This window comes from Acipenser ruthenus, chromosome 8 (genome assembly GCF_902713425.1).
Source record: "Acipenser ruthenus chromosome 8, fAciRut3.2 maternal haplotype, whole genome shotgun sequence".
Taxonomy (NCBI): Eukaryota; Metazoa; Chordata; class Actinopteri; order Acipenseriformes; family Acipenseridae; genus Acipenser; species Acipenser ruthenus.
The window spans coordinates 7,706,576-7,733,206 of NC_081196.1; the positions used below are offsets into that span (position 1 = coordinate 7,706,576).

The 26,631-nt window shown below is 36.1% G+C and overlaps 3 protein-coding genes across 3 annotated transcripts; all 3 read left to right on the forward strand.

Annotated features, from left to right (window-relative positions):
• Positions 1-2,621: 2,621 nt before the first annotated feature.
• Positions 2,622-3,935, forward strand: LOC117972711 (olfactory receptor 52E4-like). The gene has a single exon (XM_034922707.2). The coding sequence runs from the start codon at positions 2,622-2,624 to the stop codon at positions 3,576-3,578; it is 957 nt and encodes a 318-aa protein (XP_034778598.2). The 3' UTR covers positions 3,579-3,935.
• An 8,089-nt stretch (positions 3,936-12,024) lies between these two features.
• Positions 12,025-13,840, forward strand: LOC117405479 (olfactory receptor 52E4-like). Its single transcript, XM_034008569.3, has 2 exons — positions 12,025-12,091; positions 12,489-13,840. Exons 1-2 carry the CDS (start codon positions 12,086-12,088, stop codon positions 13,452-13,454), a joined length of 972 nt encoding a protein of 323 aa, XP_033864460.2. The 5' UTR covers positions 12,025-12,085; the 3' UTR covers positions 13,455-13,840.
• Positions 13,841-17,115: 3,275 nt separating this feature from the next.
• Positions 17,116-18,233, forward strand: LOC117972712 (olfactory receptor 52E4-like). Its single transcript, XM_034922708.2, has one exon. It carries the CDS (start codon positions 17,116-17,118, stop codon positions 18,082-18,084), a length of 969 nt encoding a protein of 322 aa, XP_034778599.2. The 3' UTR covers positions 18,085-18,233.
• Positions 18,234-26,631: the final 8,398 nt, after the last annotated feature.

Here is a 26,631-nt window from a genome sequence, read left to right on the forward strand (position 1 = left end):
CTAAATACTTTTGCAAGGCACTGTATATATATATATATATATATATATATATATATATATATATATATATATATATATATATATATATATATACACTGTATATATAACATTTATTTTACAAATCAAAACAAGAACATGTAAATAAATAAACAGACATCGAACAGACATCAGTTTATCAACATACGTATTTGTAAGTAAACGATAGCAATACATTTTTAACAGCAATCGGTTTATTATCAGATGAGCAATAGCAACTGAACATCGTGAATAAATAAACTTATAGAAAAAAAACATTTTACAGAAGCGCACAGCACAAGAAGTTATAAAAAAGATATAATTTATTTTTCTTTTTTTCAACAAAAGGGTATTCCTTTACCTTGAGTCTAAGGCTGTTCACAATCAATACAGATAATGTGCTTCTCCTTTCTGCACAGGGCACAGAGCAATGTCTAAGTTTTATTTTCATTGCACTTGCCAACCTGGCATTGGCATCTCTTGCGGCTCTCAGTGGGGTTGCCAGCTTCAGCTGTGGGTACACGCTTGGCAGTCTCCCTCTGTTCCAAATGCTTCTTGTGAAGTTGCTGTGCTAACTGTAAAATATATTGTCTCCTTGGTAAATTCTTCTCCGTGCATTCCTTGTAAAGTACCCGGGAGTTGATGGCTGCTAGGTCCTATACATTGTAAAACACCTGAACAGACCATCGTCGGGAGCCAGCTTTCACGGATTACTTCCGTGCTATCTGATCCAAAACATCAACTCCATATTTTGTTACGTTGTAAAACTCCACAGTCACTGGTATTTATTTTCACTAATCCTGATACTAACTGACTGACCAAAGCCGCGCAGCAGGCAAGCAGGCGCCAGCCTTCAAAAGCTGATTGAAAACAATAGACTGTCAGTGATTCACTCAGGCAGAGAGTAGAGACTAATCTGATTACAGCTAAACACATTGCAGACTGGTAAATAAAAGTAATAAAGTAGAATACCATTCTGTATAATCAAAATACAACAGTTTTCTGTGTGGCCGTCAATGTGACTGCTCTCGGGGCTTTTAGGTGTAATGTAATACATCTCCTTTATTTCTGCAGTCCTGCGTTTCATGCTTTGTGAGAATATTTAATACATACGGACAGAATGGTACACGAATGCACAGCCCAATATGTGTTACACGACTGGAGAAAATTACATTTTAAAACCAAAAACCGCAAAAAATGACTGCCGCGGGGCTTCTAGTGTTAACCAAGTAGGCATGTTCCTGGTACAACTTGCATCATGTAATTATATCTTCAATAGCTGTAATGTAGCACAGGAAGCTTTTTTCAAAAGGCGGGATGTAGAGCGAGAGCTCTGACAGCAGTGTTAAGGTCATGTGATCACTCTGCTGGCAGATGTAAATAGTGTGCTCAGTATTAATAAAATTACAATATGTCGAATCCGCTACCAAAGAATATGATTTGCAAAGTATAAAGAACAAAAAAGGCAGCTACAGCAGTTTGAATGCATTTGTACCGTGGGCTCAGTTTTGAGGTGCTGGAATGGGTTTTTTCTTTTGTAGAAACGCTTTCATACTAGCTTTTGTACTTGATAAAATTAAATTGATGCCTATGCCGGTGAATATGTTTTTGTGACTAATTAGCTATTAACATTTAAAATATTGAGTACTTTGATGTACAGCTATACAGCTTTGTCTGTACAGTACAGCCATACACCTTGGTTTCAGTATGATGCCACTGTTTAGATAAGGGACGTGCAAATTGTGTCCTGAAGAGCCATTTCAATCAATATTTGGACATTTTGTTAACCAAGTAGGCATGCTTTTGGTACAACTTGCATCGTGCAATTGTATCTTCAATATCTGTAGCACAGGAAGCTTTTTTCAAAAAGCTTTTTTTTCTGATAGTTTGTCAAGAAATGCTGGCAAATTGTATTTTCAGCATGGGCTTTCAAGGTACAGCAACACCTGCTTAGTGGTAGTTTGAGTATTGCATAAGCGCATCACAGGTATTGCTCGACTGAAATGTAATTGGCCAATTGCTTTCTCATTCTCTTGTGGGGTTGAGAAGAGTCTGTAAAAAAAAAAAAGCGCTTATTAGAAATGAGCACAAAGGATAAATGAATCCCGCTGAGTATATCCTGCTATGTCATAAATACCCTTTAAATCATACCCTGTTGTAGCTGACCTTACTTCAGTATGCCGATTTAACCTTTAGCACTCAAATCCTTCCATGTCGGTGAGTCTTTTCATTTTAAACCGTATTATAAGGCTTTATTTGTAAAATGATAATGTGTTTTATTTAAATAATGCTTTTAATAAAAAATTATAATAATAAAACAATGTTTTGTAACTTCATTCTTTTCACTCTTTGAAACATCATTTATAATACAAATGTTTATAAATATTATTATTAATAGATGTCAAGATTTATTACTGTTTATTAGATTAACTATGATATATGTATAATATTTGATCTAATAATTAACACAGCATAAACAAATCTACTGCAACAGTATTTCTAAAATGCATTTACATTATGCAGCTGTACTACTAATATGATAACAGTACATGGATATGATTAACTTTGAATGTAATCCAATTATATAATTTTTCCAGAAACCAGAAATGTCAACAGGAAACATCTCGACTGTAAACACAGAGTTTATTCTGATTGGATTTCCTGGACTAGAAGTCTACCAGCACTGGCTCACTATTCCTTTCTCTGTTATGTATATTCTAGCCATTGTTGGGAATATTTTACTCATTTGCATTATTAAACTTGAACCTAATCTGCATACACCTATGTATACTTTACTTTGTGTGTTGGCAGTGGTAGATATTGGTTTATGCACTTCTACAATCCCTAAAATGCTGCAGATTTTCTGGCAAAAAGCCTGCAGTATTTCTTTTGAAGGATGCTTTATTCAAATGTTCTTCATTCATTTCCTATCTTCAATGGAATCTTCAACACTGGCAGTAATGGCTTATGACAGGTATGTTGCAATATACAACCCCTTGCTTTACACATCTATATTGACCAAAGCTAAAATGGCTAAAATTATGGGGGTACTTTTTGCAGGAGGTTTTATTTTAACTGGACTCATACCTACTTTAGCATCAATGTTGCCTTACTGTTCAGCCAACACTATTCAACATTGCTTTTGTGATCATATGGCTGTTGCAAAGTTGGCCTGTAAAGATATCACAATGAATAGTTATTATGGTCTAGCTGTAGCCTTTGTGATAGCAGGCTTGGATGTCTTGTTTATCCTATTTACTTATGTAATGATTCTTCGAGCTGTCTCAAAGCTTGGATCAAAGGCAGCCCAGGTCAAGGCATTTAACACCTGTGGCTCCCATTTGTTTGTTATAATGTATTTTTATACAACCATGTTGTTTACTTTTGTAACTTATAGGTTTGGTAAAAATGTTCCACCCCGAATTCATGTTATGTTTGCTGTCTTATATCTTCTTGTGCCACCAATGTTAAATCCTATAGTTTATGGAGTGAGGACAAAGGAAATCCGTCAAGGATTTCGAAAACATTTTCTAAGGAACAAGATTAACCCAAATGATAAATGATTTTTTTTTTTTTTTTAATTACTTTAAATGTACAGGTTGTTGGTTTTTGTTTTGTTTGTTAGAATCACAAATAAATGAGTCATTCATTTTCACTTGACAAATAAACATGATTTTAACCTGGCATACCTGTCATTTGAATAATCTGTCATGATGCTAGTAATAAAAAACTGAACAGTTTACTGCAGCTAGGAGGCAAGAGGTAGTACTGATAGAGTACTTAATACAGAAGGCAACAGCTTGTATATTTATATAGTCTTGACATTTTTTATGTATATAAAATGTATAAATAATCCATATGTGAAATGGAAATTATATGTGTTTAATATTTTTTTTGTATTGTTATATATCTTTTTTAACTTAGGCAGATATATATCTTAATAAAAAAAATTTTGTCAACAGATTTGTCTTGTTATTTGTTAATATATTTGAAATCTATTAGCAACTGATACACAGCAGGTTGATGTATAAATATTATTAACATCTTTTCTCAGGCTTTAGTTGTCAATTTTAATAAACACATCACTATACTCTAATTTAAGATGCAGGCCATTTTTTTGGCTTAAAAAGTGTGCCTTAAATTCAAAGGAATACGGTGCAAAAATTAAAATAAATAAATAAATACATTTTAAGGTGCTATCTGTGGTATTTGTTTACTACTATTATTCACTTCTGTTAGTATCGGCCAATTCAGGACAAAAAAAAAACATGGATCTGAATGAATGGATCTATTTGAGCAACTTCTGTGCACAGGACACAGGACAAGCAGTCATGACATAGCTCTGTGTCCATGGAGCACCTGGCCTATTTCCTTATATGTTTTTATTTAGTGCAAAGGTGCTGGAAACCAAAACCACCACTATGCCAAATACAGTACATGGGCACACAAAGAATGCTTCAAGATGCAGGTAAGACTGTCATAAAGGGGATTCTGAGTCTTTACTATAAGTACTACCAGACGCCCAGTATAAACCAGCGGCTCTTAGAAGAACTGGGGAATAGTGCTATAAAAAGTGTTCATATGTATATGGCTATGCTCACTCCAGCAGCACATAACCCCCCCCCCCCCCCCCCCCCCTTATCCTTTGTGTCTGGTTCCCTAAAAACTGTTCACAATGCATGTGCCCCATGCTCTAACTATAACTTTCAGCTATAGCTCTAACTTTCAGCTATGTGTAACACTATGCTCAAAAGTTTTGCATCACCTAGTAGAATTTTAAGATTGAGACATAATTTAAAACAAAAAAACAACTATATGAACATAGTTTAGATGTTTATTTAACATCATGTAATCAAAGAAACTACAAAATGATATTGAAAAAGTCTACCGGAAGCCACAATAAGTTAAAATGTTTTTTTGTTAAGTAGGCTATATGGAAAACTAAAACTACAAAGCGGTTTGTAATTCAATATGTTAATATAACATCATTCAGCAGTGCTATTTCAGAATCAGTTCTAAATGTTATATATTTTTCAATAGTTTTGTTAGTAATTGAGACTTTTTTTTTAAACTCTCTGGGTCAGGTGATCCACAGAGGTTTCACATTTTTGTTTTGTTTTGATACCCCATCTGAAGTTGTGAATGACCAATATAACAAAGTTCCTTTTCAACGGCTTGACATTCTGGTTGAGTCATTATTCCAAATCATAATACAGAAACCATGCAATTCTCGTCTTCAAATAAGTTAATACAATGTTGTTTTTGTTTTGTTTTCTTTTCTTTACATAACACACACAAAAATGATCCTAGGCTCCGTGGGGTCCGGTTACTTGTAACAAGAACCAAAAAACAGTCTGGAAAACATGTTGTCATGTACTGTACATGTATGTAACACATATATGACTCAACATTTGACCTACTGTGTATGTGTCAAAATAAAGTTACTTAAACAGGTCCAGTAATATGTTGTTTGTCCTGCGTGGGTGTGGCCAAATAAAACTGGCTGCTATGACACAGGTTCTTTGTAAGTGTAAATGATTCCCTTTTTTATTATAATGGTTACCATAGGTTAAAACTATGCATACAATACAGTCCTCATATTTGGCAGACCAAATTGACTGTCCCTCCTCAATGGATACAGGTGTAGTGCACAGTGCTCGTTCAGAATCAGTTCTAAAAGTTGTATTTTTAAAATAGTTTTGTTTGTGGTGATTGAGTCTTTTTTTCTAAACTCTCTGGTTTCACAGACCCTGATAAGCACTAATCCTGGGCTACCTAATGTTACCTTAGGTCAAGTAAGATTAGTGCTAATTGGGTTTCTGTGAAACCAAATGTTTACATTTGAAAACATTATAATAAAGGGATACTACCTAATAAATGAAAACGATTAAAACAACAACACAGCCTGAAACTGCATGTCTGCTTGTGAGTAACTAAATATCTTAACTGATTAGATACAACCAAACAAAAGGAGGAATACCTAAGTTCTAAAACACAGCCCCCAGGATGAGGGGATTTCACTGAAGAGGCTGATACTACTGCAGTTAATCATTCAAAGTATATTTCACTTTTAATTTGTGCTTCCCAACAGGGGAAATGTAGAAAAAAATATACGGTCCTCCAGCACGACGTAGCAATTGCTTTTATTTTATTTTATTTTCTCCTTCTCACTCCCGTTCTTTCTCCCTGAACACCCAACCCCAAGTGAGTGCTTCGTGCCACTATATATACAGCTGTGCCGAGATTCAATTACTAATTAATTATTCACTTGAATCTCGACACGTGAACTAATTTGTGCAATCCCGTGTTCGCATACTATTACCTACTTTATCTGCACGTGAAGTGATTGTGCAATCCCTGTGCCTAAATACAACTATATATTTTAAATCTCAGACCCATTTATATCCCGTGCACCAATATCTATACACCAACATTAACACTCCATACGCAACACATAACACACAAATACGCACAAGGGTGGGCACTTGGCCACAAAGCCGTTATGGGTTCCCTTTCAATTCAAAGACGACCACCAACTAATACTTTTGGGATATGCCTGCCACAGGTCAGGTAATTACTGAGCATTTTATGTCAGAGCTGCCGATACTCCCCTCCAGGGAGTGACATCCTTGGTCCTGCCTCCCGGGGGAACAAACTGTCACTCCACGGAGCTCACTTGCTCTTTTGCACCTTGGTGCAGCACCGTGTTTTCTGTACTGCTCCCCTGTGCCTAACTGCAGCCATGAGCTTGTGTATCCACCCCAGCGTATTGCTTCATGCTACCCCAGGTTGTGTGACTACACGCGGTTAAGGCTAATCACCTGCCCAGTACCTTGGTGCTTACTCCCTCAATGCTTATTGCCCTCGATGCTCTCTATGCCTCAGAGCCTCAGTACTTCGGCACCCTCCGTGCTTAGCAACTCCATGCCTCAGTGCTTCGGCACCCCAGCACATCAATACCATCTGCAAGCATAGCTAATTTCCACGCTTGCACATCCTGCAAGTGATGCTTCCTGCACAGGACAAGCACCTCCTCTGTCTCAGGTGCCTGGGCATGCAGCACGCCTCCTCTGCCCTTGGAGAGGAGACCTTCTGCTCTATCTGTGCAGCGTTCCAGCCACGGATATTATGCAGGAGGCTGGATAAGTTTACAGGCACAATGTCCCCTGCTACCACGACTGAGCCGTCCGTGGTGCTGGGAGCTCCTCCCTTCCCCCTCCTCAATCTGTCCCTGAGCCTCTCACAGAGCATTCCCTGCACTCAGGCTCAGGTGCCTCGGTCTCCAACTTGGAGTTCCAAGCAGGCCAAAACTCGAGACAGGTGTAGGATATTACGGACTTGAAAAACCAGATGGCCCAAGTCCTGGAATATTTGACCAAGCAGCAGGCTCAAGCCCCTGCTCCGGCATGGCTGACGAGGACCAAGATGCAATCATGGCCTCTTGGGAGGGTAGCTCCCTCCATCAGGAGGAGAATGAAGGACAGGCCCAAGAGCTGACCTTTGAGACAGACCCATGGTCAGAGATAACCTCTGACCCTGGGGTTTCCCCGATCTCTGATGGAGTGGGCCTTGGAAGGCAGCGCCCGGATATCCAGCCTCCTATTCCCTGCCCCCTACCCTTCCCAGTGTTCCCGGACTTCCTCAAAGAAGCACTGTCCACTTGGGGCAGCTCCGCTGGCCTACATAGAAGGTACCATCGTGACCCTGGTGCGAACACCTGAAAAGGGCATATGCGGCAGAAGCGCAAGTCACACGCCTGGCCAACACGGCAGGCCTCAGGACTGCGTATATGGACGGCATACTACAGTCGGCGCCCCTCCCTGAACCGGTGGCTTTGGAGCTGCACCTAGTTTCAAGCATGCTGCTGCAGATATCAGGCTTCCAAGGGTAAGCCCCTGGCAGGTGCCTGGCAAGTCTCGTGGTAGCTCTCAGGCAGATAGCCTCAATGCACCCTTCCTGTGCTCTGGTTTGGGAGAGAGCGAGACGCTGCTACCCTCCCGTGACACACATGGTGACTCAGATGGTCCCGATCCCCACTGCTCCTCGTAATGCCCCTGCAGAACCCCGGAAGGCTTGCGGCCTCAGACCTAACCCTTCACAACAACACCAACTACAATACTGGCGCACTTTCACCTGACAACTGGATGCTCTCCACCGTACACACAGCTTACGTGCTTCAATTATTATTATCTTTTTAACGTATTCTCATTTTGTTGCTCATTAATGATCATTACTCTACTGTGGGTGTTGTCGAGTAATTGAAAACAAGACATTTCATGTTTGAAGTGAAAGTGGTATCGATGAGTCGAATGGTTCAAAGTTCAAGTATATTTTCCTCTAGAGGAATTATGACATTTTGACATCACTACTGTGCTATTATGCCTTTTTGTTCCGAATGGCTCAGGATGTAAATATAGCCTTCATCCATGTATTTTATTTATATATATATATATATATATATATATATATATATATATATACATACATATATATATATACATATGTTGTCTCGTTTTGTGTTATGTGTATTGTAAGGGTACTGGGCACGCCGTCAGTGTGTGAATGTGTTTGCGTGCGTAAGGAGTGTGTGGACCTTCCCCGAGGCTATAAGTAGGGGGGGGCGAGCCGCGAGTGGGAGAACAAGTGTCAACATAAATGTCAACTACAATGCCTGTGTGTCTATATACTTGCACTGCACAGGGAATCGCTTAAAAAGCATGGTCTGCAATGCCCATCAGTATTAGGGTTTTATTAAGGTTTGTGAATCAATTTGGAGTGAGGCTGTGAGGGACAGAGCTGAAGGCTGAAAGAGAGTGCCTATCTGTGAAGTGGTGAAAGAGCACAGTGAGTCGGAGGAACAGGAGAACAAGAACGAGAATGAGAGTGAGTGAGAGTGAAAGAGAAGAGGAAAGGAAGAACAGAGAGAGCGAGGGAGTTATTTTTATTTATTGATTTGGCATGAACCCTGGCTCAAACAGGGATTCGCTGTTATTTTTATTTTATTTAGTGCAGTCATTAAAAGAAGCAAATTTGGAAGCCCATGTGGTCTCCCTGAGTCTTGTTTCACTTCCAACGCAGCGCTTCATTACAATGTATATATAACGCTACAGTAGTGACGTCAAAAAGTGATAATTCCTCCAGAGGAAAATATACTTGAACTTTGACCCATTCGACTCCTCAAGAGCATCAATTTCAATTCAAACACAAAATGTCTCGTTTTCAATCACTCGACAACACCTATAGTACAGAAATGTTCATCAATGATCAACATTGATCAACATTCGTATCTCAGAGAAACTAAATGTATAATGACATAGAACATCTGTACAGCACTGAAAAACACTATTAAAAAAAAAAGAAAAAATCCCGAACTGTACTGCTGAACCTCGTCTTCTTTAATATTAGCATCACAAGGGTATCCATGTATTATAAAAAAAAAAACAGATGGGCCTCTTCAGTGAGTTACAGGAAAACAATTCCATCTCTGTCTAATTTATGACATCACAGAAATGTAATTAATTTCTTGTAACACACTGAACCCATCTATTATTCTATATATATATATATATATATATATATATATATATATATATATATATATATATATATATACAGTGCCTATAGAATGTCTACACCCCCTTGAACTTTTTTCACATTTTGTTGTGTCAGTGCCTCATGCATTTAAATGAGGATTTCTTTTCCACTTATCTACGTACCATACTTCACACTGATAAAGGGAAAAAAGTTTTTATTGAGAAAAAAATTATATATTACAAATCTGAAAGATCATAATTTAGAGTTAATACTTGGTGGAAGCACCTTTGGCAGCACTTACAGCTGTGAGTCTGTTGGGATAGGACTTTGCACACCTAGATTTGGCAATATTTGACCATTCTTCTTTACAAAACTGTTCAAGCTATGTCAAGTTCCTTGGGGAGCATTGATGGACAGCAATCTTCAAGTCATGCCACAAATTTTTGATTGGATTTAGGTCAGGGCTCTGACTATCCCACTCAAGTACATTTACCTTTTTGTTCCTTAGCCACACCAGTGTAGCTTTGGCTGTGTGCTTTGGGTCGTTGTCATGCTGAAAGGTGAACTTCCATCCCAATTTCAGCTTTCTTGCAGAGGACAGCAGGTTTTCCTCAAGGACTTCTCTGTACTTTGCTCCATTCATTTTCCCTTCTATCCTGACAAGTGCCCCAATCCCTGCCGATGAGAAACATCCCCATAACATGATGCTACCACCACCATGCTTCACAGTAGGGATGGTGTTCTTTGGGTGATGCGCTGTGTTGGATTTGCGCCAAACATAACGCTTTGCATTTAGGACAAAAAGTTCAATTTTAGTTTTGTCAGACCACAAAACTTTTTGCCACATAGCTACAGAATATTAAGTATTAAGTAATATAAAGTATTTTTTTGCATACTTCAAATGGGTTTCAAGGTGGGCTTTCTTGAGTAATGGCTTCATCTTGCCACCCTACCATACAGGCCAGATTTGTGGAGTGCTTGGGATATTGTTGTCACAGGCACACTTTGAGCAGTCTTGGCCATAAAAGCCTGTAGCTCTTGCAAAGTTGCCATTGGCCTCTTGGTAGCCTCTCTGATCAGTCTCCTTCTTGCTTGGTCATCCAGTTTGGAGGGACGGCCTGATCTAGGCAGGGTCTTCGTGATGCCATACACCTTCCACTTCTTAATAAACGTCTTGACCGTGCTCCAAGGGATATTCAAGGCCTTTGGTATTTTTTTATACCCATCCCCTGATCTGTGCCTTTCAACAACTTTGTCCCAGAGTTCTTTTGAAAGCTCCTTGATGCTCATGGTTGAGTCTTTGCTTTGAAATGCACTACCCAGCAGAAGGAACCTACAGGAACTACTGCATTTATCCTGAAATCATGTGAATCACTACAATTTAACACCAGTGGAGGCCACTTAACTTGGTTTGTGACTTTGAAGGCGATTGGTTACACCTGAGCTAATTTAGGATTGCTATTACAAGGGGGGTGGACATTTATCCAACCAAGCTATTTCAGTTTTTGTTTTTTATTAATTTTCTACAAATGTCTAGATTATCTTTTTCACTTGGAAGTTGTGGGGTAGGATGTGTAGATCAATGAAAAAAAATATTTTAATGCTTTTTAATTCCTGGCTATAAGGCAACAAAAGGTGAAAATTTTGAAAGGTGGTGTAGACTTTCTATAGGCACAATTATATATATATATATATATATATATATATATATATATATATATATATATATATATATATATATATATATATATATATATATAATTTAAAAAAATAATGAAAAGGGAGGGCGATAAAATTTCATTTGGCTAGGGCGGTAGGGCGCCAGCCCTGGAGGTATGAAATTTGTTTGCAATCACATTTCTGGGTTTTTATCACTTTTACTTTTTGTATTCTTATTCTTATTTATTTATTTGGCAGACACGTTTATCCAATTCTTAATTAAGTAAAAATCCTCTGCTTCCTGTTAGGTAATGACTAGTGTAAACCAGCAATGCATTGACAGCCTGCTAGAACTCCATTTAAGCTTCAGGAACAAACATAATCCTTTACACAGTACAACTTTGTCTGCTTTCAGTACTCTGCCACTGGAGAGCCATTTCAATCAATATTTGGGCATTTTGTTAACAAAGTAGGCAAGCTCCTGGTACAACTTGCATCATGCAATTATATACAGTATCTTCAATATCTGTATTGTAGCACAGGAAGCTTTTTTTCTTAGTTTGTGAAGAAACGCTGGCAAATCAGCATGGGCTTTCAAGGTACAGCAACACCTGCTTAGTGGTAGTTTGAGTATTGCATAAACATATCACAGGTATTGCTCCACTGAAATTAAATTGAACAATTGCCTTCTCATTCTCTTGTGGGTTGAGAAGATTCTGTAAAAAAAAAAAAAAAAAGCTTATTAGAAATGACCACAAGAACAAATTAATCCCACTGAGTATATCCTGCTACGTCATAAATACCCTTTAAATCATACCCTGATGTAGCTGACCTTACTTCAGTATGCCGGTTTAACCTTTAGCACACGAATCCTTCCATGTCGGTGAGTCTTTTCATTTTAAACCGTATTATAAGGCTTTATTTGTATAATGCTAATGTGTTTTATTTAAATAATGAGGGTCTTGTTTTTAATAAAAAAAACTTATAAGAATAATAAAACAATGTTTTGTAACTTCATTCTTTTCACTCTTTGAAACATAATTTATAATACAAATGTTTATAAAACATGTATTATTAATAGATGTCAAGATTTATTACTGTTTATTAGATTAACTATGATATATGTATAATATTTGATCTAATAATTAACACAGCATAAACAAATCTACTTCAACAGTATTTCTAAAATGCATTTACATTATGCAGCTGTAATACTAATATGATAACAGTACGTAGATATGATTAGCTTTGAATGTAATCCAATTATATAATTTTTCCAGAAACCAGAAATGTCAACAGGAAACATCTCGACTGTAAACACAGAGTTTATTCTGATTGGATTTCCTGGACTAGAAGGCTACCAGCACTGGCTCACTATTCCTTTCTCTGTTATGTATATTCTAGCCATTGTTGGGAATATTTTTCTCATTTGCATTATTAAACTTGAACCTAATCTGCATACACCTATGTATACTTTACTTTGTGTGTTGGCAACGGTAGATATTGGTTTATGCACTTCTACAATCCCTAAAATGCTGCAGATTTTCTGGCAAAAAGCCTGCAGTATTTCTTTTGAAGGATGCTTTATTCAAATGTTCTTCATTCATGTCATGTCTTCACTGGAATCTTCAACACTGGCAGTAATGGCTTATGACAGGTATGTTGCAATATACAACCCCTTGCATTACATATCTATATTGACCAAAGCTAAAATGGCTAAAATTATGGGGGTACTTTTTGCAAGATGTTTTATTTTAGCAGGACTTGTACCTGTTTTAGCATCAATGTTGCCTTACTGTTCAGCCAATACTATCCAACATTGCTTTTGTGATCATATGGCTGTTGCAAAGTTGGCGTGTAAAGATATCACAATGAATAGTTATTATGGTCTAACTGCAGCCTTTGTGATAATGGGCATGGATGTCTTGTTTATCCTATTTACTTATATAATGATTCTTCGAGCTGTCTCAAAGCTTGGATCAAAGGCAGCCTGGGTCAAGGCATTTAACACCTGTGGCTCCCATTTGTTTGTTATTTTGTATTTTTATACAACCATGTTATTTACTTTTGTAACTTATAGGTTTGGTAAAAATGTTCCACCCCGAATTCATGTTATGTTTGCTGTCTTATATCTTCTTGTGCCACCAATGTTAAATCCTATAATTTATGGAGTGAGGACAAAGGAAATTCGTCAAGGATTTCGAAAGCTTTTTTTAAGGAACAAGATTAACTCAAATGATAAATGATTTTTTTTTAAATTACTTTAAATGTACAGGTTGTTGGTTTTTGTTTTGTTTGCTAGTATCACAAATAAATGAGTCATTCATTTTCACTTGACAAATAAAAATGATTTTAACCTGGCATACCTGTCATTTGAATAATCTGTCAAGATGCTAGTAATAAAAAACTGAACAGTTTACTGCAGCTAGGAGGCAAGAGGTAGTACTGGTAGAGTACTTAATACAGAAGGCAACAGCTTGTATATTTATATAGTCTTGACATTTCTGGTGTATATAAAATGTATAAATAATCCATATGTGAAATGGAAATTATATGTGTTTATTATTTTTTTGTATTAGTATAATATTAAATTTAGGCAGATATATATCTTAATAAAAATTGTTTTAGTGAACACTTTTGTCTTGTTATTTGTTAATATATTTGAAGTATATTAGCAGCTGATAGAAAGCAGGTGGATGTATAAATATTATTACATGGTATGTGACATTTCTTCACATAAACACGAATACTGTACATTTGATGCCGTATACCATATACCGTATTCCTTTGAATTTAAGACTCCCTTGAATTTAAGACGTAGCCCAAAGTTCCCACCCTCAATTTGAGGAGAAAATAAAACATAAAATAAAGATGCATTTACAAAGATACAACCTGAATTACACACATACACGCCCTTTATTATAGAAAGGAATACCCCATTTATTTGCAAGGAAATGCTATAAACTTGTCTATTAGGCATATTATTATTATTATTATTATTATTATTATTATTTATTTTCTTATTTTCTTATCCAGGGCGACTTACAATCGTAAGCAAATACATTTCAAGTATCACAGTACAAGTAATAATACAATTAAGAGCAAGATAAATACAATGACTGGTTCAGCAACAACACCTCTCTCCTAGTTATCAGCCTCTGAGTTGGAGGAGTCCTCTTTATTACTTGACTTCTCCCAGACAATGACTCCCGCTTCGTTGATGTCTGTCTGTATGTCAGGGATAATTCGAGATCAGGCTTTTGTTGCCGATTTTAATACACACACCACTACACTCAAATTTAAGACACAGGTCATTTTTGAGATACTAAATGGCTTATTCAAAGGAATATGGTGCAAAAAGTAAAACATATAAAAACAAACAAATAAATAAATAAATACATTTTAAGATGTTATCTGTGGTATTTATTTACTACTGTTATTCACGTCTATTAGTATCGGCTAATTCAGGACAAAAAAAACAGCAAAGAAATCAGAACACAATATGAATGGATCTATTTGAGAAACTTCTGTGCACAGGACACAGGACAAACAGTCATGACATAGCTCTGTGTCCATGGAGCACCTGGCCTATTTCCTTATATGTTTTTATTTAGTGCAAAGGTGCTGGAAACCAAAACCACCACTATGCCAAATACAGTACATGGGCATACAAAGAATGCTTCAAGATGCAGGTAAGACTGTCATAAAGGGGATTCTGAGTCTTTACTATAAGTACCACCAGACGCCCAGTATAAACCAGCGGCTCTTAGAAGAACTGGGGAATAGTGCTATAAAAAGTGTTCAGATGTACATGGCTATGCTCACTCCAGCAGCACATACTTTTTCCCCCTCATCCTTTGTGTCTGGTTCCCTAAAAAACTGTTCACAATGCATGTGCCCCATGCTCTAACTATATTTCAGCTATGTGTAAAACTATGGCCATCACCTAGAATTTTAAGATTGAGACATAATTAAAAAAAAAAAAAAAAAAAAAAAAAAACTATATGAACATAATTTATTTAACATCATGTAATCAAAGAAACTACAAAATTATATTGCAGAAGTCTACTGGAAGCCATAATAATTTTAAATTTTTGTCAGTTTTTTGTTAAGTATATGGAAAACTACAATGCGGTTTGTAATTCAACATGTTAATGTAACATTATTCAGCAGGTCTCTAATGGAGCAAAATGTGTTCATTCTAGAGGGTGATGCTAAACTTTTGGCCATAGCGGTATGTTTTATGTAGGTTGGGCATTTAGAAATCATGCCTGGAAAGGGGTCAGGTGATCCACAGAGGTTTCACTTTTTTGTTTTGTTTTGATACCCCATCCGAAGTTGTGAATGGCCGATATAACAAAGTTCCTTTTCAACGGCTTGACATTCTGGTTGAGTCATTATTCCAAATCATAATACAGAAACCATGCAATTCTCGTCTTCAAATAAGTTAATACAATGTTGTTTTTGTTTTGTTTTGTTTTCTTTTCTTTACATAACACACACAAAAATGATCCTAGGCTCTGTGGGGTCCGGTTACTTGTAACAAGAACCAAAAAACAGTCTGGAAAACATGTTGTCATGTACTGTACATGTATGTAACACATATATGACTCAACATTTGACCTACTGTGTATGTGTCAAAATAAAGTTACTTAAACAGGTCCAGTAATATGTTGTTTGTCCTGCGTGGGTGTGGCCAAATAAAACTGGCTGCTATGACACAGGTCCTTTATAAGTGTAAATTATTCTCTTTTTTATTATAATGGTTACCGTAGGTTAAAACTATGTATACAATACAGTCCTCATATTTGGCAGACCAAATTGGCTGTCCCTCCTCAATGGATACAGGTGTAGTGCACAGTGCTCGTTCAGAATCAGTTCTAAAAGTTGTATTTTTAAAATAGTTTTGTTAGTGGTGATTGAATCTTTTTTTCTAAACTCTCTGGTTTCACAGATCCTGATAAGCACTAATCCTGGGCTACCTAATGTTACCTTAGGTGAAATAAGATTAGTGGTAATTGGGTTTCTGTGAAACCAAATGTTTACATTTGAAAACATTATAATAAAGGGATACTACCTAATAAATGAAAATGATTAAAACAACAACACAGCCTGAAACTGCATGTCTGCCTTAGCGACGCACTGAACCTCCCATTGACAGCACCTACGTGCTCTTGTCTCTCGTGTGAATAACTAAATATCTTAACTGATTAGATACAACCAAACAAAAGGATGAATACCTAAATTAATTCCACAAAGAATACACACTCACTGTTTATAAAACACAGCCCCCAGGATGAGGGGATTTCACTGAAGAGGCTGATACTACTGCAGTTTATCATTCAAAGTACTGTACTGGTGGTGAGTTCTTTGATGAGAATTGCTTTTGAATAGAAATACAAAACAAAAGTAAACCAAACTTGATTTTTTTGAGTTTTCCACAACTGAGGAGCAATATATATATATATATATATACTTGTATTGTAACACTTGAAATGTATTTGCGTACGATTGTAAGTCGCCCTGGATAAGGGCGTCTGCTAAGAAATAAATAATAATAATAATATATATAATAATATATATATATATATATATATATATATATATATATATATATATATATATATATATATACATACACAAATTAAATCCATGAGTTATATTTGTTTTTGTTAAATAATTAATCAATATGTAGATAGTTGTTGTTTATTATTGGTTGCATTACCCTACAACATGTCCTATATTCATGTTGTAGGGTGGATCAGCGAGCCTATGTACTGAAACATACCGTTTATTTAGCTTCTGATACATATCCAGATGTGGTGTAATAGTTTAACTATGAGTTGTTGTTATGTATGTTTATTATATTATATTATCATGTCTTTTCTTTTTCACAGAACTCGGGCTATGTCTGCAGTCAACGTCTCCAGCGTGCGTCCAGCTGGGTTTGTTTTGATTGGGTTTCCCGGGCTGGATAGCGTTCAGCAGTGGCTTTCAATTCCGTTCACGATCATGTTTATTTTTGCTCTTGCAGCTAACAGTATAATAGTATTTGTTGTGAAGCACGAACAGGCTCTGCACTCCCCCATGTATTTTTTCCTGTCTGTATTGGCAGTAGTAGATATAGGTTTGTGCACCACTATATTACCTAACATGCTGCAAATATTTAGACATAGTCCCTCATTCATTTCTTTTGAAGCTTGTTTCATTCAAATGTTCTTCATTTACTTTTTTACCTCACTTGAATCTTCAATATTGGTAGTAATGGCTTATGATAGGTACGTTGCCATATGTAATCCTTTACGTTATACTTCCATTTTGTCCACTGCATTCCTGGGTAAAATATTTAGTGTGTTTATAATAAGAGGTTTAATTTTAACATCACTTATACCAATCTTTGCTTCAATGTTGCTTTACTGTTCCAGCAATATTATATCACATTGCTATTGTGATCACATGGCTGTTGCAAAATTGGCATGCACAGATATAACCAATAACAGCCGTTATGGGATTTCTGTAGCATTTTCTATATTAGGTGTAGATGTCTTATTTATTACATTCACTTATATAATGATTCTGAGAGTCGTCCTAAAGCTTGGATCAAATGCAGCCCGTCTCAAGGCCTTTAACACATGTGGCTCTCACTTGTTTATTATTATGTATTTTTATATAACTTCACTGTTTAATTTTTTAGTATACAGGATGGGTGAAAAAGTCCCTCCTCATATTCACGTTTTGTTTGCAGTCTTGTATCTTCTTGTCCCACCAGTGTTAAACCCTATAATTTATGCCGTCAAGACAAAAGAAATACGTGAAGCATTTCTGAAGCATATATTAAGGAAAAAAGTGAACCCAGCAACTAACATACCTGTATGAGTGTTTTATTGAATGTACATGGATGTACTAATTGTAACATGTTACATGTAAGGTACCAAATGTTATGTAGGATATTGTTAAAAGGGCTCAGTTTTACACAATACAAGGAACAAATATTGAATAGTTGTTTAAAATACTGGTAGAATATTCTGTAGCTGCTCCTTGTAGAATGTGTCTCCAGTAGAATGCTGTTATTTTTTGATGATAATTCCATCTGCACATTTTTGTAACTTTTTGCAACTTTGTCCTGTAAGACCATATACGTGGAGCCAACATTTTATTTTTCATGTTTTCATTCTTGTGAAACAAATCTTGTGGTCCAGTGGTTAAAGAAAAGGGCTTTTAACTAGGAGGTCCCCGGTTCAAATCCCACCTCAGCCACTGACTCATTGTGTGACCCTGAGCATGTCACTTAACCTCCTTGTGCTCCGTCTTTCAGGTGAGACGTAATTGTAAGTCACTCTGCAGCTGATGCATTGTTCACACACCCTAGTCTGTAAGTTGCCTTGGAAAAAGGCGTCTGCTAAATAATAATATAAATTAGGTTTAACCCTATACACGGTCGCTCAAGGAGATCATTAGCACAAATTCCCACTATTTTATTTTAATACTTTTCGGGGTACATACATGACTTTTTCATTCTTGGTAGGTACTCAAGATGCTACTTAAGGCTAAGCTATCCGATCGTTCACCAAATATGAAAATAGTAAAAGTGCAAAAGGATCCAAAATATTTATCTTTTTATTCTTTGTAAAGGGCTTTCTTATTTATTTATGTCTTTGTAGTAGCTTCAGTATTGTTTTATAAGCTTGCTTATAACTATAAGGCACTGTCATCTGCAAATAGCAATAATTTGAAATGTTGAATAAATGGTGTCACATTAAAAAAAACTGACTGAAGAGGTCTCTAAACCCTTCTATTGTATGCTTTTTTCTTCTTCTTCTATTTGGTAAAAGAAGCTTGCCAGGGCTACTTTCAGCAGATCTCAGTTGTTAATCATGTGGTAACAGATTCCTGACTATGATCCTTGATAAAGGAGAAACTATAATATTTGTTTTTAAACAAAAAGTTTATGATCTTGTGTGATGTATTTCTCCTGTATGTTAAACACTGCTTTTTTGAGTATATACTGTATAAACCAGAATTTAAATAAAATGTGATTTGTGCCAGATTTTTATTTTTTTTATGTTTTACATGTCAAAAATAAATATTGTTAAAATAAAGGACAATTGAGAAAAGACAGTTGTATTATTATGATTTAGTACAACAACACCTGTGCTGTTAGTAAATTTGACACAATTAACTAAACAAAAATATTTGCCATGCCTGTTTTTTGTTTTTTCTCTTGTCCCTTGGCATCAATGTTAACCATACCAAAATGTTGTACATCTGGCTCTACTAAGCAAAGCAAGATTTAAGCAGTGAGGTGAGTCTGACTTCAACAGAATCAGTCACCCAGCAGCAGACTGGGGATTGGAGTGAAAGGGATCCTGTGTGATATCTGTTATCCAAACTGTGTCGTTTCCTGTTATTAATGGATATCCCAATGATTAAAAAACAAACAAACAAAAAAAAACACCTTCTTATCCAGTGTGTATCACTCTTATATTCCTATTTCATGAGATCTGGTCTGACCTAGTTCACCAATATACTGTATATTACTCTAATGAGTTTTAGTATCATTCCAATGTGGTTTTCACCCTAAACATAACACAATAATGGCAGTGTTATTGTTTTGTCACACACACGCACGCACGTACACACACACACACACACACACATGCGCGTGCGCGCACTCACATATTTTTTATTGATTAAAATAAAAAACAGCCAACCACATATAATCTTACAAAGTGTGGTCATAAGCAACGTTAAGAAAGGGGTCCTCAGGGTTATCTTTTGCCCCTACATGTTCTGTTTGTATATAAATGACATCTGTGACATTTTTATTCATCTCATTTATATGACAAAAATGCATAGCCAGAGGTTCAACACTAAATGACTTACAAACTAAAACTAAAGTTAGTTAGTTTAGTTGCATCACTTACAAAGTTATAGACAAACAATTTCAGTTTAGTCCAGAAACTACACTTTGCAGAGCAAAACCTTATTATTCAGTTCCTTTATGAAATTACTGTAGAGTTAGCATCATCAATAGTTAAGTGAAACTTTTTTAGACCAACAAATTTAGTTTTTTATCTTTAATTACAGTGTGACTAATACTTTCGATACAAATAACTATAGTTTCAAGCAGAAAACAACCTAATTAGTTCCATTAAATGACATATTTTATAACAAGTTGGTAACTTGCACCACGGCTATGAATTCTAAATTACAGCTATCTGTATGGTGAGTGAGTTAATAATCATGACTTATATCAACATCATGTACAGAATAGAATGGAATAAGAACTGGGAATGGAATGCTTAATCACCATTTGAAAAGCGATTCTCCAGATATGGTATATGCAAACATGTAAGAGTGACATACAGATGGATGGATAGCTGAAGAGACAGACAGCCCTATATAGTCCCACAATCTGATATTCTCAATAACCCAAGCTAAATAATGGTAATATCAATATGGTTAAAAGACCTCCCAGGAAAACTTGGATTCTCCCAGTTTTCAGTCTTCATTCTTTGTCTGTCAGAAACACTGACATTGCTTAATCATCCCGGTTTTGCTATTTTGTATTCACATTTTTTTATGAGTGCAAAACTGTAGCAGTGTGTTCAGCAAATTGACAGCACAGTAAATTATTATACAAAAATAAAATAAAGACATGTATGGATTACTGGTTTAATAATTCTGATTATGTGTTTAATAAGGAATATTCTGTTTAACTTCCTGGACCATGACTAGTTTAAAAAGAAAAAAAAAAAAAAAAAGTTATCTTGGAAGTGCCACCAGCCAATTTAGCTTTTAAGTCAGTCCCTATTGTGTTTTGATTAACACAGCCATTTATAACTGACACACACACACACACACACACACACACACACACACACACACACACACACACACACACACACATACACACAGTGTTTCATTTTTAAATTACGATTGTGTTATTATATACTTATTTGAAATACTTCAGAGTTACTACAGCTTCATAGAATTGCTGAAAAAAAGGTCCTGGTTTTTCACTCTGAAAATATCACGTTTCATGACAATTGGATAAGTGGTTGTCCAGATATGTGGATAATGTGAAGTGTGACATACTTTGCAAGGGGTAGATATTAAGAGACACCCTACACAGTGTATCAACTGATTTACTTTTTGATCTTTGTTTCAAATGGTGAGCAATGAATCTCTTCTTCAATACCTTGTTGCATCTCTAGGACAAACTTCTTTCAATGATGCTCTTGGATCAAATGCAGCTCTTGTTTTGAGGGTTCCTAAACATTGTGATTGTTGTGCCCTGTTCATTTGGAACTCTCCTCCTGTTAGTATGGTGCTGCAAAACGATTTATGGTTCACGTTGTAATGATTTATCTCAATGGATCTTTTTGCAAAAATGTAAATAAACCCTACCCATCCTGTGGATGTGGATTATCTATCCAATGCAGAGCGCCTTGGAGAACGCAATGAAGGAATAAAACAATATATAAATTCAGTCTGGCGAAAGGAAGCACTGCCAACAGTACAGCAACCTTTATCAACTTGCTTGGGCAAATTTGAGTTCTGGTCATTGCAGACAGACAAACACCTTCAATGAGAGTCAGGCATCACTGCAGCTTAACCTCGAATATCATTGAAGGTTGAGGCTGTACAGTATGGGACCAACATGTTTTTTTTTTTTTCTAGGCAGTACAGCTTAAATATGTGAAGGACATACAGGAATTGCAGTTACAATAGTTTAATTATCAAACAACTAGTGAAGGAGAAAGTTTGGTTCACATCAAATTGAGCATCTCAGCATTGTATTGTATTACTTGTATTGTAACACTTGAAATGTATTTGCTTATGATTGTAAGTCGCCCTGGATAAGGGCGTCTGCTAAGAAATAAATAATAATAATAATGATAATAATAATAATAATAATTGTACTTGAAGGAAAACCAGTATTTCTATAATTTAATTTCTAACTGTAGCTTTGCTTTTTAGACTATAAAACAACCTGTTGTGCCTGATTTTCCAATGCGTGTGTGTTCTTATCTTGTTAATTGCTACACTTACTTTAGAAAATAAACTGAAACCTTGAGTGACCAATTAAGGCCATTGACTAGAAACTGGTTTAATTGGCTTTGGTGTAAATAATGAGCAACTGTGTTTTCATCTTGGGACCAGATGATGTCCATGGCTAATTTATTTTATCCAGTGAGGTTTGTTATTTTGTACTTGCGAGATACAACACTTAATGGCAAATGACAAGCAATAACAGGGGTTGCTAGTTTTCAACAGAGTAAGCAAAGTTCATGCAAACAAATCCCAATAAAAATAATGTAAAGGTCATATAATGTATTGGTACCCCTGACGAGTGATTAAATGGGGAACTTTTTGAATAATCACAGCAGCAAAACAACTATTATTATTATTATTATTATTATTATTATTATTATTATTATTATTATTATTATTATTATTAACAATAATAATAATAATAATAATAATAATAATAATAATAATAATAATAATAAGCTGACATGGAATATAGATTTGGATTTTTCTTTCAATGTTTATATATTGCAGTTGCTCTATTTTGAAGTGTGGACAGCTGTAAACAAGAGAAGCAGTGCTTTAAAAAATACACAGAACTGCTATATTTAAGCACCATACTTGTTGAACTGCAAGATCTTGAACAAATACACTGTAAGAACCCTTACTATACCATACAAGTAAGTATTCTATGTCTTCACTGATATGAAATGAGATATTAAAGGCTGTGGCAAGAGGGTATAGAGTTTTTACATAACTGTGGGGGATTCAACTCTGTTCATACTAGGTGTGCCTTTTCACTCATTTATTTATTTAACCAGGACAGAACCCTTGAGATATACATATCATTTCAAGGGGTCCTGGTAAGAGAAGGGGGCAAGAAATAACAACAGTATAAAATCAATGGCAAAAGTAAACAAATTATTCAAACAGTAATACAAAATAAATGGAGCAGTGCCAGTTCACATGATCCTGGTCATAGTCTTTATTTACAGAATTTAGAACATTGGTCAAATTTTAAATAAATATTTATGAGTGATTTAAAAAGGTGTTGTGAAGAGGCAGGCTTTATGTTCGAAGGCAATGAGTTGCAGAAATGAGATGTTTGATATACAAGGACACTTTGGCCCATATTAGATCTCAGTTTAGGGATTTTAACAGGAGGTGCATTTGACATTAGTGCATAAGTAGAGTTACGTGTCTGTAACAGAGATGTAAGGTAGCTTAATCTGTGCAGAGAATATATATGCAGAATTCTAAAAATATACGCAAAAGGCATGTTGGAGTTGAAAACGGGCTGGGAAATTAAACTAACAGTGGATTTTGAGTTTTGGGCACTATTATATTTTATTACAGTAGATACAAAAGCAAGAAAAAAAGTCATTTCTGCTGGTTTGACGTCATCTAATTTGATGCTGGATTTTTCTTCCTTGAGGAGACTTTGTGCGATAGGGAATAAATGTACGCATCTGAATAGTAGAAGACCAACTTTAGGTAATTGGTACAGCTGTGGCCGCTAGCAATCCATCAGGGCAGTGTGTGCGTGTCCAAAAGCTGGAACTTAGAACGTGTTGTTAATCAGCTCTGCTGTGACTATAGAGCAACGGGTCATTAGCTGTAGCTAGTATATTAGGTCCCCTGCCATTGAACATTATTTGCAAAACATAACTGCTACATCTTCAGTAAAATCCACAGCTAACTCATCCCTTTAAACATATTTTGGATGTTTTTTTTGTTTTTTGTTTTTTTTAAGACATACATGTTGTTTAAAATTCTCAAATAGCCAGTAGTAAACTGTATCAGGTGTTTTAATGTATAATTGTCCTCTGAGATTAATAATCCTTTAAACCTCAGTTACTTTTAGCAGCTTCATGTCATCCACTATAACAAAAAAAAAAAAAAAAAAAAAAAAAAAACCCACATCAAATGTTTTTTGTTTTTTTGTTGTTGCTTCGAACCAATTACTTACAAAAAAATCATGCAGGTAACCCCTTAACAGAATTAAACATACCTCGTAATCTATTTGGAAAGTTTGACTATAATGCAACATTTCTGGATGGATTAGAGTTTCAGTATCACACCAATTTGTGTTAATAAAACTTGCTCTGCATCATAGGGCCCAGAAGGCATTTAGCCATAGATTTCTTCAATACATGCAGTCGCTGAAAGAGGCCGCAGGCTTGCTTTCAGCTGCTCAGATACTGGTGTCTCAGAAGTATTACCGTAAGTGAGGGGAGGGGAGGGGAGGGGGGGGGAGGGTGTTTATCACTTTGTATGCACTTAGTCTCCCCACTTTTCACCTGGGTCTATGAATGACTAATCCAGGTACTGGCTATTATAAGTGATCTGAATGTAATGAAAGGCACTATATGTGAAACTAATATAATGATGCTTTAAAGATTATTATTATTATTATTTATTTCTTAGCAGATGCCCTTATCCAGGGCGACTTACAATTGTTACACAAGATATCACATTATTTTTTTTACATACAATTACCCATTTATACAGTTGGGTTTTTACTGGAGCAATCTAGGTAAAGTACCTTGCTCAAGGGTACAACAGCAGTGTCCCCCACTGGGGATTGAACCCACGACTCTCCGGTCAAGAGTCCAGAGCCCTAACCACTACTCCACACTGCTGCATATGCATATCTTAAATATTATTTAGATTTTGTTTATGTAATTCAAGATGTTTATTGTCAGGTAACACATTGCTGTTTACATGTTGATTGAACCCCAATCCTAACCCAAACCCTTACCCTAACCCTCACCCTAACCCTAACCTGAGCAGCATAGTATACTGACTTGCAATTTGAGCTGTGTTATTAAATCAAGATACAGTAGCTTCGGGCTGTGCATGGCTGTGCATGGCTGAGCTGTGTTCCATTTTGGATTGCTTCAGAGCCAGCAGGCCCCTGATACAACAGGCAGCTTGCTGCTAATACATATAGTGTAAGAGATGATTTAGGGTTGAAACAAACACAATCCTGGCCCTTTAACAGCATTTCATTTTACATAAAAATAATACAACAATTAGGAGTTTACCTAAGAGAAACAATAATTAACATGTTTATATACATTTATTAAATCATAAAAAATAAAACAAACTGAGCACCAACCCTAACCCTAACTCTCATCTTAACCTTAATGCACAATGAATCCATATCATAACCCTAATCTTAACACAATTTTGGACTGTGCTTGGTTGACCTCTGTTCTGACCAATTATCAATGGACGTTTTTTCATCTATCAGAAGTCATTCTACTTGGATTCCCTTTTTTTAATGGGAAACATTTTCATTGTATTTATTGTTTAATTATATACATAGCGAACACAACATGCAATATTTGACTTATTATTCTAATTCAAATGAAAGCGAGTCTGCAATCTCCAATGTACCTTTCCATTTCCATTTTAGCTTTAGTTGACATTGGCATTGTCACTGCATTTTTACCAAACCTGATTCTAAACTTTCTAACTATTTGGGAGCTGTCTTACTCAAATATTTTGTATTCATTAATTTGTCACAATGGAAACCACCATCGTGTTGGCCATGGCAATAGATCGGTATAAGGCGATATGTAATCTTTTGCATTATTCAGAAATAATAATAAAAAAAATGAGTGGCCATAATATTGTTATTTGGTGTTCTGAAAGCTACTTTAGCAGTTATGATAAAAACCTTTCTTGCTAATAGATTGGCGTTTTATAATTAAGCACTGTTATTGTGACCACATGGCTGTGGTACAATTGGCTTGGGCAGACACAACCCTTAACAGCATAGTGGGGTTGTAGTTTTTGCCATAGTAGGATTTCATCTATTCTGCATGTCTTTTTCCTATGTTAGAATTATTAGGGCTGTGTTAAATATTGCCTCTGGCATTGCCAGGTGAAAGGCATCATACATGCACCACACATGTCATTGTCATGATTTATTTTTTTTATATATATATTTCTGGTTCGACTTCCTTCATAATTTATAGAATAGGTAAATCCCTTTCTTACGATGTCCATATTATTATTTTTTTTAATTTAGTCCAATTGATTTTACCCTGTTATTCTCCCAATTTGAAATGCCCAATTGTATTTTAGACTGTATTTTGGCTCACTGCTACCACCCCTGTACTGACTTTATTATTATTATTATTTATTTCTTAGCAGACTTGGGAGCGGCAAAGACGAACACACGCTGTCCTCTGAAGTGTGTGCCGTCAGCCAACTGCTTCTTTTCACTCTGCAGGCCCGTCATGCAGCCAACCCAGAGCTACAGCGTTGGAGGACAACGCAGCTCTGGGCAGCTTACAGGGAAGCCCGCAGGTGCCCTGCCAGTCTACAGGGGTCGCTGGTGCGCGGCAAGCTGAGGACACCCCGTCTGACCTAAGCCCT